General features: G+C 42.1%; 1 protein-coding gene across 1 annotated transcript in view; it reads left to right on the forward strand.

Moving 5' to 3' along the window:
• Positions 1-15,894, forward strand: part of rgs3a (regulator of G protein signaling 3a) — a 92,484-nt gene extending 76,590 nt beyond the window's left edge. The window contains 5 exon segments of the mRNA XM_018662931.2: positions 1,253-1,323; positions 10,905-11,006; positions 12,154-12,215; positions 13,290-13,456; positions 13,625-15,894. Coding sequence (XP_018518447.1) covers positions 1,253-1,323; positions 10,905-11,006; positions 12,154-12,215; positions 13,290-13,456; positions 13,625-13,825 — 603 coding nt within the window. The 3' untranslated portion in view covers positions 13,826-15,894.
• Positions 15,895-16,818: the final 924 nt, after the last annotated feature.

Below are 16,818 nucleotides of genomic sequence, written 5' to 3' on the forward strand. Positions count from 1 at the left end.
TGAACATGTGTGTCATATTGATAAAGATGTTTTCATAATTTGATTGTCTTCTTGTCTTGCATGTGTTTTCTCAAGTAGCAGTGTGTTTGACTCTCCTCTAACCTTAAAGGGGTACTGCACCTAAAGTCTGTGTTTTGATTCAACGCTTACTCGCTGTAGGCTTCAAAGGTGACTGTAAAAAGTTTGTAGCTTCCTCAGTGATGGAGAGCAACAGCTGTGGTAAGCTTGAAATCAGGCGGTTACCATGGCTTCTAGTGGTTAAAAAAAAAAGTGTTAATGGCAAAAAGAGTGTGTGAAAAAAGTATATATGGAAAACTATTCTACTGTACTGCCAGAGGAAGTTGGGATCTTTGAGGTCTGAGAGATTTGTAGAGATGTTTTGATTTGTTTTTTTTCCCACCATGAAATCTTAGGAATTCATTGTAACCGACTGATTTCAAATTACAAACTACAAACCCTGCAGCCAACTTTAAAACCTCAAAACAATGCCTTGAGTGAAGGCCAGTCACAAATGTCCTTAATTTGCCAAAAATGTCCTCACTCCGAAGGCTGAAACTCTAACTGGGTCCCACAAAGACATGAAACACACACCACCATGTGTTGCCAGCTGTGGCCAGTATCTTGCTCAGACTCAACCGTGTGTTCCTGTAATACAATGGCTCATTATTTAGAGTCTCACACACACACACATACAATGGGGCAGCTTCAGGCCATCAGATTAGTGAAGATTGACCCCTTCTCCACCCTGAAGCAACTTCCCTTTTTGCTCTTAACCAATCAAAACGGTGGGTTGGCAGAAAGTGTAATGTGAAACCGGGGTCTTGGCTCAACACTTCAAACCAAGGGCACAGTTGGAGGCCAACAGAAACAACAGCCGTGGTCTTTCACGCTCTCGCACTCTCACAGATTTTCCTTACTTTGTTATACCCAGACACATATGGTTTACAAACACAATCGATTGCATACACACGCTCAGTTGTATTCAGAGAGCTTTGCCTTGAAGGACTTACACTGTGGACTGCTGCTATGGATTGAGCATTTTGGTGACTGGCTGTGTGTGTTACAAACTGGAGTTGTCTCAGTCTGGATTAACTGGACACACCAAGAACTTATTACCCCACTAGCCAGCTGGGTTGTCATTGCCTGTTGGAGATAGCCAAGGCTGGGCACGGTATCTGCATGAGGCTACAGGGCCCTCTTTCTGTGTGGAGGGTGGATGATGCAGTGTTTGCTTTCCTTCCTCTCCCCTCAGCTGAGCTCCGGATCCCCCTGTAGCTGTGAGGTCGGCCCCGAAGGAACAAAGAAGAAGAAATCCAAGAACCTGTAAGTACTCAAATGTCAAATGAATCTTTTTGTTGTGTGTTTGTTCTCTGTGACGATTTGCATTTTTTACCATTTGCTCATTTTGAAAGTTGTAAACAAAGCTTTGACTTTTAGATTTAAAATAAAAAAATAGTATCATTGTAGTTAACATGTGAGAAAAATAAAGCATGGGAATGACAGTGAGTGAGAAGCATTACAATGATTAAACTTTCATAGTCCTGACAGCTACAATAGCATTCACCACTTATATGTTCAATGCTCAGTCATCAGCCTACTGTCTATACAGTAAAAAGGTGTAGTTTTCACACCCTGTCTTAACATCCATTGTTTTAAAAGGATGTTGTTACTTGTGTCCAAACTAATGGTGAATGTTAATGACTCGTTTTACAGCAGCCCATAGGGGGTTAATTGAGATATCAGGATTTATTCTTACAATGTGTTAGCACAGGTGTGATTGGATTAGCGGACAGAAGATGTCAGGACATGTCCCTTGGATGGCTAAATTTAAAACTTCTCCTATTTGTGCAGTTTAATTTAGATTCTTATAGGAGGATTAAAAATAGGTTTCTGGCTTGACTCTGCCCCCCTGGAAGTATTCTGGCCATTGTGATGGTCTATGTAAAGCCTGCACATGTTCACAGACCCGCAAATGCAGAAGCATGTTTTACGCTAAAGGTGACAATGAGAGTTAAAGCTAATCATTTAACGCTGTTCATAATCTACCTAATGAAGTGGTAAATGACCCGTGTGCTGCTGAGGAGTGTGGTACCATATGGGTCTCTCACACTCTCAGCGGTGTGAGAAGTGAGGTGTGTGCGTGTTGAGAGCGTTTGTTTGTGTGTGTCGACGCCTCTGTGATTCATCAGCTGTTGAATGAACTTTATTCACACTCCTGTTCATCAGGATGAAAGCACATTTTCACACCATGAGGACAATAAAGCCACTCAGCGGCTGTCCTTGGGCCTGATAGCTGCCCATTCTTCTGCACAAGCTGTGTATAATGTTGTTTAGTTAACCAGCAGATTAAGTGATTAAGATTCCACAGCTTTTCTTCTTTTTTTTTCCCAGAGTCTTGAGTACGTTTCTTTTTTTGTCAGCTGTCGGAAACAGCTTCAGACCCATTTTACTTGCTTTATTAAAACAGACATTTGAGAGAAAAGAGACTTGATTTTTAGGGATATGAAATGTGTTTTAATGTAGTCTTAACTTGATATATTTCCAAATCAATGACTGATTTGTGATCAGGGGATTGCAAGTGACTGCAATAAATTGTGTTTAAACTCTTTGTTTTCATTATAGTAACATCAAACAGGAGTTGTTGAGTTAATTCATTATTTTCAAGAGGAAAGAATGTCTTGATTTTTTTTAGCCAAAGACTTAATAAACAGAATAAAGAGTCATGTGTAAGTGATATGTGTACCTGGCAATCTCAGTCATGGCCACACATTGCAGCTCAGCTGGACAGCATTTGTTGACATAGGTCAGGGTTAGCAAACTGTTTGCTTACTAACAGAAGGTAAACAAGCATGCATTGTGATGTTAGCTCATCTTATATTACACATCAGTCTGTCACGTACAGGATTCTTTTTTTTTTCTTTACTCAAACTGAAGATTTTACTTCTCAAACACTTTTATTTAAACGTGAGATGGGACAGAAGCTAAAGGTGTGTAGGGTTTTTAATATCCCCAATGTAACCACTTGAAATATTGTCAGACTTTATTTAATGAACTAATAAGTGACATTTTATTATGTTGGACCAGTCTCTACTGCCTTGTTCCAGTACTAGATGGTGATTGGTTGCTATGTAAACATCTGATTAACTTGCCAGGTGCAATGCTAATTACCTTGAATGGGCTCATCTGTGTTTTTTTGTTATTTAAAAGAGGTATTTGTGTTGCTTAGTTGTGGCACTGATGAAGGCTGCATGGAAGAAAAAGTGCTGTAGATAAAATGACTTCCTGTCCTTGATGCACCCCTCTTCTGTCATCATTAGTCAATATAAAAAGACAAACCACCAACCTCTCTGAACATGGTGGAAACTCTACATGTTTACTCACTTGAACTCTGTATTCATTAATCCTTGTTTCCATTTAATTCTCAACATCATGAGCCTTTTGTCACTTATGAAGCTTTTTTCACTGTCCAGTATTTTTGACCCATTTTTCGGCCATTTTTCATTATGCCAAGCTGTAAACATATCCCAGGGGCAATAATCTAGTCACACAAATAAACATACTCTCAACACAATATCTTTCTGTGTATCTCACAGGAATACAAATGCAATATGTTGCTGCTGTAGATTGAAATCCCAGCCTCTCCTACAACTGAACATGAAGGAAATTAGATTATTTCCTCCAGATGTTGGAGATTGATCTATAATATATAGAGAGAGCCTATGGAGCAAGCAGATGTACATCTGTAGGGCAGAATAATGCTGAGATGTACATTTATAGTACACCTTTAAGAAGGTGACCTTTGGCCATGTGGTTTTCAGAGCGGGAAGAAGTAGCACTAGATTAGATTTGCGCTGTATTTTTAACTTTTTGTCGAGTAAATTGATCATCTGATATAGAGATTGTTTCTTCTTTTGGTCCTGTGTGGGGGAAGAGGTGGTGATCCTGATCCATTTCTCCATGTTTTTGTCTCACACTTTTTAGGGCAGGTCTCAGTCTGGTAATTAGTATCACTACAAGCACTCTTCTTCTTGCTTTAATCACTCTAATCATCATCAGTGATGGGAAGACTGAATTAATCAAATCTCAATACACAGCATCAATAGGTACTTACATGTAAAAGCCCATTTCATCTGTCCTCTTTCAAACCTTCTCTCTCTGCTGCTACAAAGCACTCAGCTACAGCACAGTGAATTCATTGTTTAACCCTCACTCATGCATCATTCACAACAACACAAAGAGTCTGGTCCTTGACTTTCTAAACATGTTTTGTCTCCTCCTTTACTTCTCATTGCTTTAGTCTCTGTGCTTTTTACATTTTCTCACTTCTAGCACTTCTCTCTCTCTTTTCCTCATCCCCTTTTTGCACATTTCGCTCCCACATTTCGGATCCAGCACAGCTGTTTTTTTCCCCCAGGGATTGCCCACATTATCTATTACCACCTTTTGTTTTTACTCAGTCCAGGTGTTCTGCTTCCCCAAGCAATGAATCCCTGTACAGCTAACAATTACAACCTCCCCCACCCCCCACCCCCATCTGGCAGTTAGCAATAAAGCAATAAACTAATCAACTAATGCACTGGAGTGATATGTGCAGAAGCATGAGCTTTTTGACAGATTCATCTAATTTTATGAAGATGGTGATACCTAGAGGCAAAAAGACAAGATTGGGATACCAGCACTTCAGAGATTAGAACTGGTATCCAACATCAGTTCATAGAGGCAGGAAATACAGGCAGATGGAGAGGGCAGAATAGGACAGCGTAAAGTGCCTGTTAAGTGTTTATTAGAAACACATCACAAATTACCATCTGTGTGTCTGTGTTCCTTATGTTTGATGCATGGATGGTTGTACTTTATGTTCTGTATCACCTTGCTACTTTGCTGGCAAAGTGCATCTAAGGCCTTTTTTATACTGTGAAAGTTGGCCAAAGCGAATGTCATTTTGTAGTTAGACATGATGTGCACTGACCTTGTTGTAGAATCAGTGTTGAGATCGTGTGAACCACTTCAAACTGTTATGTCTGTCTCAGTCATCCAGATTATATGAAGACATCTAGCAGTACTAAACTTAATTTGACTTCCTAATTAAAAGTATATAATAAAGACTAAGAAATAATAACTGGACATCGGGGTGTAGGCATCCCACGTCGCTTTAAATGACTGAGAATTCCTAGCAATCAGTTAAACTGATGAAGCCTCTTGAATGAGTGACAAATCTCTTCAAGAGGAAAACAGAAGTCCAGATGTCTCTGACTTAATCTCAAATTAAAGTCAGTGCATGGGGCTAATGGGTTTCCTGCTGGGGATACTTGTGGTGTTGGTTTTGATTGTAGTCGAGTGTCAGGTTTCAGCTGTTGATAGCACCAATGCAATGCTAAACACATTTATTGTACACGATCAGGCAATATTGTGCTTGAAAAGACTTTTCTGCTGACATAACATTGCATTCTCCCAACACTGTGGGATCCCACACATTTGTTCTACGTGTCAAAACTTAGCACTTAGATTACCCACAAAGCAGTGGATTTGGCTTAGTCTTTCTTTAACCTTTACAGGCATTTGAAAGTTGATGGAAAGAACACAAGCAGCCCATGCAGACCAGTCATAGTTTTTGGGGTCCTTGTGTGTCATTGTGAAATAGCTGCTGGATAATGGCCACTGTAGCCCCATTGTGTAGTTCTCTTTAAGCATGCTGTAAGGTTATGAGGTAATGTTTAAAACATGGCTAAAGTCCCTCAGACGCTGTATTTGCAAGAACATGAGTCATATTGAGAGGAAGATTTTTGAGGTTTATCCATTTTTAGTTACTTATTGGGGATATTAAATCAGATTCTGAAAAAAGACTTGAAGATCAAAGACACAGCTTTAAGACAGACAAACAGATCATTACATTAGTTGAGTCGCTTCTTTTGCCAAAAGACTAATGTCATCTTAGCTTACTAACCCATAAAACTAAAAAGCTGTCATGTCCCAGTGGAAGGAATCTATCCTCTCTAAACACTGCGTGGTGATTGGGTGAGCCCAGGGTCCGCCTTCCCCAGACCCCCAGGACTATATAAAGCTCCACCGGAGCCTCTCAGGGGTTAGAGGAATGTGATTGTCAAACAAAACCCCTGGGCCCCCTCCCCCTGAGCACCACTGGCACCTCTTGACACACGCTTACATGCTGTCAAATTTCCACACACACCGAGGCCAGGCCAGCACCCATGTTTCACACTATGGTCGATTTCTCAGAGAAGTACCTGGAAAGGTAAGAGCAAAAGCAGCGGGCATGTTTGCATGTAATGGGTTCATTTGTGCTTTAATTTTCAATATCGGGCGGGGGGGGGGGGTTGTTGGCATCCCTGGAGGATTAGTTGCTCCAGAGCTGGTAGGAAGCTATCTGACCTCTTCATGGATCTCATTTGACAGTCGCAGTGAGGGAGAAGAATCCCCCATGAGGCTGAAGCACTCAAAACTATTTTGGAGGAAGAAGCTTTAACTTCTACCTTGAGGCTGCCCCTTTTTCTTATTATACGCAGCCTGGATTTCAGGAATAGGATTGCTCATGTGGTTTTTGTGGCTAGGAAGGTGAGTTTGCTCAGAAATAGAGCTCTTTTTTTGGTCTTGATTGAGGGAGACTATGAATGTGATGGTGTTATATTTATGGACAGGATTTAGGACAATTCCCTTTTTCATTGTTCTTCTAGGAACATTGCAGAGCGACTCTCTTTTTGCCATGAGGCACTTTATGGATTTGCAGAGAAGGCATGGCTTTTGCATTTTTTACTGTTTTAAGTTTCGTGTTTATGGATGCATCGCATCTCTGGGCTGTTTTGTCTGTGAAGAAAGTACAGGACAAGCACTCACGATTTGTTCCCACAGCCATAATAGTGTTAATGTTATTTAAAGTGTTGGAGGCACACTGACACAACCCTTGACCCATTACACTAGCACAGACTCAGATGTACAAACACGTTCGCACACTTGCACAGTGTTATTTGTGTTCTGTGCCCTGCATTCACTTCACAGGCACACAGCCTTCTGTAAATAGAAAGTGGCAGAGGGAATGAAAACACGCTTTAACATTGCTGCTCTCACCATCTGTATTTCAATTCCTCCTCTGTGCTCAATGCTAGATTTCACAGGTCAGGCTTTACAAAGGGTGATCTCCTCTGCTGTGGGGAAACAAAGCCTCACGCAGCAAACAGAAAAGTGGGATGAGAGGGGGCAGTAGATTTGGGTTGGTGCTTGTGTGGTACATTGTGATCTGCAGTATGTCTGTCTGTCTGTAGCTCTCCCCCCATGTGCTCCCAGAGCCTTTCCCTGGGAGTGCGGCCTACTTTTCAGAACACCAGGAATAGCCAGCAGGGTGCTATTAGTGCATCTAATGTGAGCCAAGCAAAGAGGGAATAAAGAGTACAGAAACCTGCAGATAATTGCGGAGCTAAAGACCTCTCACTTCCTCACTCAAGCACATAAAGCGGTCTCTCTTGCACAGGCGCGAGCAGACACTCAGGTGTGTGCACACACCATGCAATGTGCCACGAAACACGGACGTGCTGTAAATAGTTTGCTCGAGGGACATTGGAGAGTACACATTAATTTGATAATCTTCCACAGGGCATGTGTCAGTCTTTTAGCGGATTAAGTTAAGAATAGGGGTCATTGTATGTAATAAATCAAATGGAGTGTGATACATAGCTAATGGCATTACTGGGGAGCTATTAGCAGCTGGAGGGATACAGTGAAGTAGCAGAAGTAGCAACTTTAAATAGAGAGGCACTGTGAGAAGAGCCATTAGCACATAAAGAGCAGAGGTGCAAAGAACACAGGGTAAATCAAATTTCAAGTGCAAGAACAGCATCACTGTAAAAAGAAGACTGCTTTCCATTGCTAATATTAAACAAAACTAATACAGAAATATGTGTATATGTGCTTTTGTGTTTCTTTTTATATCAGAAATGGCAATGCGTCTTCTGTGTGCCTGCATGTATCAGTCCCCTTCTCCTCCTGCTTTAAGTCTGAGTTAAGGATTTAGAGTACTCAGCATACTAATGATGTCTTCCCTTTGTTTAGGCGATTAATTATAGTTAGGCAGCTGAGTTAGCAAACTCTCTGCATCTGGAGGGAAAAGAAAGGAGAATGTATCTTTACCCATGCTGATGGAGGAGTGTTATGTGACCCTGCTTCAAGTTGTAGTTGCTGTTGACTCCCACTGAGCTAGTAATCACAGTTACATTTACGGCTCTATGAGTTGAGTCGCCGTGCAGGAAGGAACCTCACACCTCAGGCAGACTACAGAAAGAAGTGGTGCTTTAAATGAGGAGGCCACATGTAATACATATCACCTTATTTCAAGAATACCGTGAGAGCTGTATTTGAGTTTCTGAAAATAAGTGGAAAAATAAATCACGGAATGCTGTAAGCTCGACTTGTTGCCAGCGACCGGACCGCGAGAGGTGAAGGAATGCTTTGCAAGCAATCTGTGCTACTGTTTATGTTTGCAGTATCCATTGACACCCACATGGTGGCAGGATAGAAACATACATTTCCCTTAAAGTGCCTGTTGTTATGACATCATTGTCACATCATTCCCACTCGGGCTCGGCTTGTATAAAACCAGACATAAATAATAAAGTGTCCTTTGTCAGGCCGACAATATTTTCCAACCCTTATAAAACACAAGTTTTTTTCTTCCTCACATGCACTGGCAAGACAGAGGCTCTCTTTTAGCTTTTTAACGCACACACAGCTCAAGACCTAATTGCCTTGAGAGCAACCTAAAAATAGAAGAATCTAATAAATCCCGCTCTGATGTTATGAGTTTATTTAACAGCAAGAGAGTTTTTATTTGGGTAATAATGTCCTTCAGGCTTGCAAGTGTGAGCTACTCACAGGGATGCTGCATTAGAGAGCCCTGTTGTTTCCATGGAACAGAGGCCTAAATTCTGTCCAGCAATTTAGCATCTGGTTTATGCTGGTTTCACGTAGGGGGCTTACGTTATTTCAGTGAATGGATCAGTCATCTCTCTAAGTATTCCTTGGAATTCATTGCAAAAATGTGTCTGTTTTTAAGATAATTTTTTGGTTGTCTGTTGTCCTCAGTCCATTTCTATCCTCATGTAAAATTTCCATTTTCAAGTTAACTTGCCTGAGAGGAGAAAAAAGGCTTTCACATAGCTTTAACTGGTTGTCACACCAAATGTTGTTTCCTTTTTCATCAAGCATACACATTTATAAGGAACAAATTTGAAAGTTCCTCCCTCCTGAATCTGACAAATGCTTTCCAGAAAGGCCTCTTGTGGTTCTCTGAGTCGACTAAAGTAATCTGGACTAGCTCAGCTCCCCCAAACCCAAACACACCCAAATCAAAGTACAAAGTCACACTCATCCTGATTTTTGAAGGAGCTATTCAGCTGCTATTTCCAACAGCTCAGGCAGTCGTGTTGCATCATGTGTACGGGCATGTTTCTACCTTTCCTTTCCCCCGCAGCAGTTGGAAAAACACACATCTACAGTTGACTGTGTTCTCTGTTCAGTTCGGCCAGCCACTCTGTGTGTGTGTGTGTGTGTGACCACGTCACATTTACACATGCATAAATTACCTCTCTCTCTTCCCTTCACACACTGGTGCAGACTGGGAGTTTCCCAACACCTGTTACTGGCATGAAAGCACCAGTGAAGTGGGCATGAGTTGGCACAGGTGCAGGTGTTCAGGGGAGGGGGTTCTTTGAAACATTTGCATTGGCGTTCTTTCATCCCCGTCCGAGTGTGTTCCTGTACAGTATTTGAACTAATCGGCAGTTTTGTGTTCTTCCGCCCCCACCAGTGTGTTCATGTTTGAATGATAAGTGTCTATAATTGGAAGCCTTTTTCCTAATTTGGGGTGTACATGCTCTCCTGGGGGGCCGTGGGTTGGCAGCGGGACAGCTTGCAGTGATTAGGCCCAGCGAGTGCACACCACCGCCGCTGCATTATTAGCGGGCCAGCCAATCCACAGTGGAAATCAAAAGCAGGGACTCAGGAAATGGGTGTTGAGTGAGGTCACATCCCAATGAGGCAGCACGTGCTCCAGGTCGGGAAAAGCCAGGACAGGTACCATGGGATTATGGGAATGCGCAGAATTCTGTTGGATCCCACGGGGGGAGCCGAGGGTTGGTGTATTACCCGGTCTGAGTTTTAAGGTGGCACATCAGAAGCAGCAGAAGGGGTGGGGGGGTCTGTGCGTGAGTGTGTGTGTGTAACGGTTGTAGAAAGGTGAAACAGGTGAGGGTGGCGGACAGAGGAGGATTTTGGACGCCGCTGCTCGGAGGGAAGTGGCACGGAGGTCACAGTGCCCTGTTGCCTCAGCCCTGGGTCAGCTCCCTCTCAGCAACCCCTCTGGGCACATGGAGAATGGCGTGATGAAACGGAGGAGTGAGCACTGAGTCTCTCTCCTCCTTCACTGCCACATTTGTTCAGTCCCTGCCGAGGAACCTGCCAGGGACGCATCTACAGGAAAGACTGTTAGAGATATTAGATTGACAAGAACGACACTGACACGAAGCGAGGAAAAGGAGCTTGATATCCACCTTTTGGAAAAATTCTGTTCTACCATACCAACATACCTGGCTGAAGACTAAAATGTACACAACACAGCATTTATTTTCACCTTTTCTGGCATTTGTGGGTTTGTTTTCATGTGGATTGGATTTACAGTGCTGAAGAGCTTAATTGGTGATTCCCATGCCTTGGATTGTCTCACTTGTGGACTTTGGACTTGGATACTCAACTCTTTCTTCCCATCTCTCTTTTTGTCTACCCCCCTCTATCTACTTTTATCATTCCTGTCATCCCTGCTTCCAACTTTCCCCTCCTCTTCCCTCCTCCCTCTTCCAACTCTCCCATTCTTTCCCCCCCTCTATATCTCTCTCTACACCCAGGGCCAAAGACATGAAGAATCGGCTGGCTTTCCTGCGGAGGAGGAATGAATCCCCAGGAAGCAACCCAGCCGGCAAGCTAGACAAATCTATGAAGTCAGTCAAGTAAGTGGCCACTTCCTGACAGCATGTGCAATGTGGGCGTGTGTGTGTGAGAGACGGTTTTCCGGATCTCGCCACAACTGGTGATGACCTGGTGTTGGAAGACAGACATGTGGGCAGTAGGGCAGACGTGCGGGCAGTAGTAGAGATGGGAGTGTGCTTGTAGCGTGTGCTGTTACAATAAAATGAATGGGAGGATGTGTTAGTAAGATTGGCATGTCAGAGGGAGGGTGAATGGTTTGGACATGTGTCGTTTTTTTTTAATTATCTAAAAAATTTACTTACCAAATTAAATAAGTTGAGGTTAAATATTACACATATGAAATCTTAGTGGTTTATGTGTTATTTAAGACTGAAATTGTTTCTAAGTTTCCTGTATTTTGTTCACTGCAAAAGCTAAAAAGATGTAAAACATTCTTCATATACTTTTTATATATTCTTTACCATTTGGTTCCAAAAACCACAATAAATATCCTCTGTAGATATTCATTATATATTCTTATGTTATAATTTTTTTTATATCATAATAGGAAACTTTGCCAAGAGTAATTCAAGAATCTGAGAGCCAAGCATTTCTGTATGTGTACTTGTTTATCAAACAGCAGCTTCAACACATAAATGAGTGAGCGAAACAAGATGGTAAAGTGTTAAGACCAAATTATATTTTTGTTGATGTGTGGACGTGAGTGTCAGGTCTCAGATGTGGATTACAGTGACTGAAAGATATGCGGCATGCTTTATAGCAGGGTACAGAAAGGATGAGAAGCAGCAGGGGGCAGACATACACCGGTGGGGGGTGGGGAGGAGGACTCTAAACCCAACAATGCGTCCCTATTGGCTGGCCCAAGGCCCCTCCCCTCCTGCCTGCTAACTTGCCTTCAGTGGGAATATAAAAGCCTACCCCCACCAGGGTGAAGCAGACAACAGACTCATGGCTCTCAGTGTTGAAACCGTTCACAAGGCAGAACCGAATGTGAGGGAAAGAGCAGTAGACACAGACTAGAGTGAAAGGAAGCAACAGAGAGGAATTACAAACCTTCCACGTTTCCACTCATTTACCCAACATAGACAAAGTTCTGCGGATGGGTCACACAATGAGAAACCTGGCTGAGATGGGCTTGTTAAAGAACCGCTCTGCTTTTATCTGCAGGCCCACCCCGGAGGAAGCACTGAAATGGGGGGACTCGCTTGACAAGCTGCTGGCACACAAATGTAAGTTACTCTTAATTCCTTGTCCTTACTGTTTCCTCTCATCTTCTCCTTGCTATTCATACATGGGAATCAACTGTCTTTTGTCTTAAACATGTTTGCCTTATGGTTTAATACATTATACTATCAGGTAGTGTGTGAATACATGCATACAGTGCATGCTTACGGTGGTGGGGGATGGATCACACACACACACACACACACACACACACACACACACACACACACACTGCCGCAGTGAGCAGGCAGCTTGCAGCAAGTTTCCCTAATCCCAACAGACAGAGTCCATGTGTTACACAGAAAGAAGTGGGGGGTGAAAGAGAGAGAGAGAAAAAAAACAGGCAACCTGCAAGTGTGTTGCTATTTTTGTTTTCCACAATTCATCTTCCACAGTTCAGTCCCACTCCTTTTTTTTCCCAAAGCTGATGCAAAGCCAGGCTCCACATCTGTTCCTCATCTGGCTCTGTTGACCCCTTTATATTCTCCCTCTTCTAATTTCCTTTCCTCCACCTCTTGCCTCACTCCTGCTTACCAGAATGAGGTAAGAGATGACTTACGTTTTTGCATTGGCTCCGCTTATCAGCGTGGGTGACTCATGGGAACGGAAAGGTGCAGACAGGAGCTGTGGGCGGACACGGCTTCCTGCCTTTCTTTCTTCTGGATGCCTTCTTCCTCAAATCATTAACTGGACCTAAACTTGAAAAGCCCAAAGTTCCAGTATTAGTCTTGTTTTTCCCTCGTACACCGACACAGTCATGTCTTTGTTCATTGACTGTGTGTGCATAGGGAGATGCTTAGATGTCATGCTGAATAGCAAGGAAGGATTGGGTCAGAGGTGTGATGTCACTTAAAGGATGTTGAGGACTTGAATATGTGCTGCAGTGTTGAGAGGGGTTTTTTGATTTTTTTATGTCTCACTTTATTCCAACCACATGACTCAAAAGGCCGTCACAGAGCTATTTTAGGCGCTGAAACTCCAAAGAGCGCTTCAGCTGTGAGGTTGCCATGGCTCTCTAGTCAACTCTCTTCTTGTTTATTCTCCTCCTCCTCCTCCTCCTCCTCTCTGCTCTCTCTCAGATGGTCTGGCAGCGTTCAGAGCTTTCCTGCGCACGGAGTTCAGCGAAGAGAATCTGGAATTCTGGCTAGCATGTGAGGAATACAAGAAGATCAAGTCACAGTCCAAGATGGCCTCAAAAGCCAAGAAAATCTTTGCAGAATACATCGCTATCCAGTCTTGTAAAGAGGTGAGTGAGAGTGAACACAACTCATACAAGATGCTGGAAAAAATGACATCAAAACAGCCTCCTGCAAAAAAAGAAAAGAAAACACCCCTTTTCCATTTTTTGTTCCTTCAAAATAAGAGCGCAACCTTGCACTTGTCTCACTCGTTTCTATTCTTTTCCCTGCTGCAGGTAAACCTGGATTCGTACACCAGGGATCACACTAAGGACAACCTGCAGAATGTGACGCGCTCCTGCTTTGACCTAGCGCAGAGGCGGATATACGGGCTGATGGAGAAGGACTCATACCCCCGCTTCCTCCGCTCTGAACTCTACTTGGACTTAATCAACCAAAAAAAGCCCAGCTCCACTTCGACTTCATCTTCGTCATAAGAGACCAGAAAAAAGATACAGAGAGAAGGAGAAGAGAAAGATGATGATGAGAGAGCAGACTTGAAAAACGTACAGCGGGTGGGTGGGATGTGAGGTTCTTTGTTTGCCTTTTTTTCAATTTTTCTTTTTTGTGTCTGTCATCTTGTCCACTATCATTTTTATTTTTTATGGTGTGAGAGGATGCGGCAAAGCTATGGCACTGCAAAGGAATGTAGTTTACACAGTTACCAAGTGGATGGATGAATGGATGGACTGATGAATGGATGGACTGATGAATGGATGAATGGATGTTACTAAAAATTGCAGAGGCCCACAAGCGAGGGCTGGAACAGGAGCTGGATGCTTGTCTGATCACTGTTGCTTTTTTATGTGTGTGTGTGTGTGTGTGTGTGTGTGTGTTGGTCTCTTTTAAGAAAAAAAAAAAGACGTTTGTCTATGTTTTTATGTTTTTGTCCAGTTGTACTGGAGAAAAGGAGGGGTTGCTCAAAAAAAGAAAAGAAAAGAAAAGAAAAACCCCCCGCAGACATGAAGACAGTCCGGTACTGTTTTGTCACTTTTTTCCTTGATTTTCTTTTGAAACTCCAACTTTTAATCCCCTCCTTTTCCTCCATCACGTCCTCTGTGAAGCCACTTCAAAAGCTGTGGGTACGACACAAAGTCCTTTCTCTGCGTGCTTTTTTTCATCAAGGAGAGAGAGAGAGAGAGAAAAAAACAAGATGATGTCTGAATGAAAAGTAGCTGTTTCTCATGCATCTCTGTTAAACTCTACATTCTCTCAAAGCTTCTATAAACGGCTTTCCACTCATTCAGTTCACCACCAAGACTGTGGAAAGATACTGTGAGCGTTCAACATGGACAAAGGTGGAGACAGAGACGGGCAAAGAACACAAACGTATGAATAACGCATTGACTGGAGCTGTGAAGAAACACAGATATGTGTCATTCTCACATTAAAAGACATTCAAAGCCAGAGGTGGAAAAAAAAGACGACTTGCTTCCTGTCTCCAAAGACTGTTTACAACAAGGAACGAAAACTCAAGAAGAAAAAGACAAAGTGTTTGATGCAGCCAAACAACATTTCCTTTAACATTGTAGCTCATTCTGGACTAATCATGGAAGCATTCTCAGGACATTGCTATGACAGATTCCGGCTTGGTTTATCTTCTCAGCTGTTTTTTTTTTTTTTTTTTCCTACACTTTAGGGTTCCAACTTGCACTCCCTAGTTCTCCTGAGCAATACACGTGAGGTTGCTCATTTCATAGTCCGAGGAAGAAAGAAAAACTGCTTCATGTTGTACAAAGGTTTGCCTATTTATTTAGTTTAACTTGCTGGATGCTTCTACAGACACCCTCACCTCCCTCCAAAGCACTCAGCTAAAAGCTCTCACTTTCCTCTTAACCACCAAACAGGTCCAATGCTGTCCTGAACTTTAAGTGCAATATTTTTTTATTTTATTTTATTATTATTTTTTGGTTTGTTCATTTATTTGGATAATTTTTAATTTTTATGGGGAAGACGATCGGCTTGAGCTCTGTATTAACTTTATTTGTTAAGAAAAAAAACAAACAAACTTAGAGCTATAAGGTTGACTTACAACGTAAAACTTTCAAGAACCATAAGTAGTTTAATGAATTTTAAGCAAGTGATTCTAACTGTGTGTTAACCCCCAGCAGCAGGCAGCTGGGGACGTTATGGTTGTAAATATAATTCTTTAAGAAAACTATGTGATAACACATTAAAAACAAACAAAAAACAACAACAAAAAAAAACAAAAAACGATAGGTCTCTGCTGGTGATGAATGTGGGACCCAGCTGTATCTATGTAAATATGAGAGACTCAAAACTATAAGATGACATGTATTATTAAAAAAAAAAATAGGTGAGCAAGAGCAGGTACAATCTGCTCTTTACCCTGGTCATACACTGCTTGTAAGGAGTTTTCTGAAATGCATTTTATCATTTTCACTGTTTACAATTCAAAATGCATCTCCTATGATAGCAAGTGAAAACAGTAGAGTACATTTGGTGTCATTGCTAATGATAAATAAACCAACCAACTGATGAAGTATGACGTGTTGTCTCTGAATTTTTCTTATAATGTGTATCTGGTAACATTTGTGTTAGCGCATGTTGTCCACAAACATGCCAAAACTGATGTGCATTCAAGCAGTCCATAAGCTCTCATGCTCTGATGAAAAGTAACAGACATTACATTGAAAGTGGCTTAAAGGAATAGTTCGACATTTTTGAGAAATACACTTCTTCCCTTATTAGACCTCATGTCTGAAGCTGCAGTGAGGCCGGAGGAGCTAGTCTGGCTCTTTCCAGTCCAAAAAGAAAACAGCTTACCTGCACCTCTAAGATTTACTAATCAACACATTAATTAACACATTTCATTTGTTTAATCAGCACAAAATCCTGATTGTAAAAATGCTGATTTGTGGTTACATACCAGACGAGGCCTCAAAGTGACGACAAGACTCAAGGGAAGTTACTGTGCCTGGGCAAGAAATTTGAAACAAGATACAGCATGATAATCAGTATGTTTTAGAAGTGCTGATAGGTGTCCCCCTTACTTTAGTGAAACTAATTGCCTTCTGGCTCCACAGCTTCATATTTAGTGCACACATCTCGTCTAACTCTCTCCAAGAAAGCAAATGAGCGTATTTCCCAGAATGTTCAACCATTCCTTGGATTAACTGGAAAACTGAAAACCATCCACTGTAAAGGAAATGCTGAATGAAACCATCATTCCTGTTGGTAATGACAACCTTGAACTCACCGAGTTAATTGCTGAGGTCTGCCGACATGGCAACAACACTGAAAAGAAGTCTGACGGGAAGAAACACAAGCATCACAAATTACAGACAGATTCCTGGTTGAACTTTGACTTGTCATATAGTTGTGCACAGTTTTCCTGTGCAATGAGGGATTATCACCGACATTTTAGGTGTCACTTTGGTTGTCATCCCCAAATAAACGGAATTCGACA

Source organism: Lates calcarifer, linkage group LG9 (genome assembly GCF_001640805.2).
Source record: "Lates calcarifer isolate ASB-BC8 linkage group LG9, TLL_Latcal_v3, whole genome shotgun sequence".
Lineage (NCBI taxonomy): Eukaryota > Metazoa > Chordata > Actinopteri > Centropomidae > Lates > Lates calcarifer.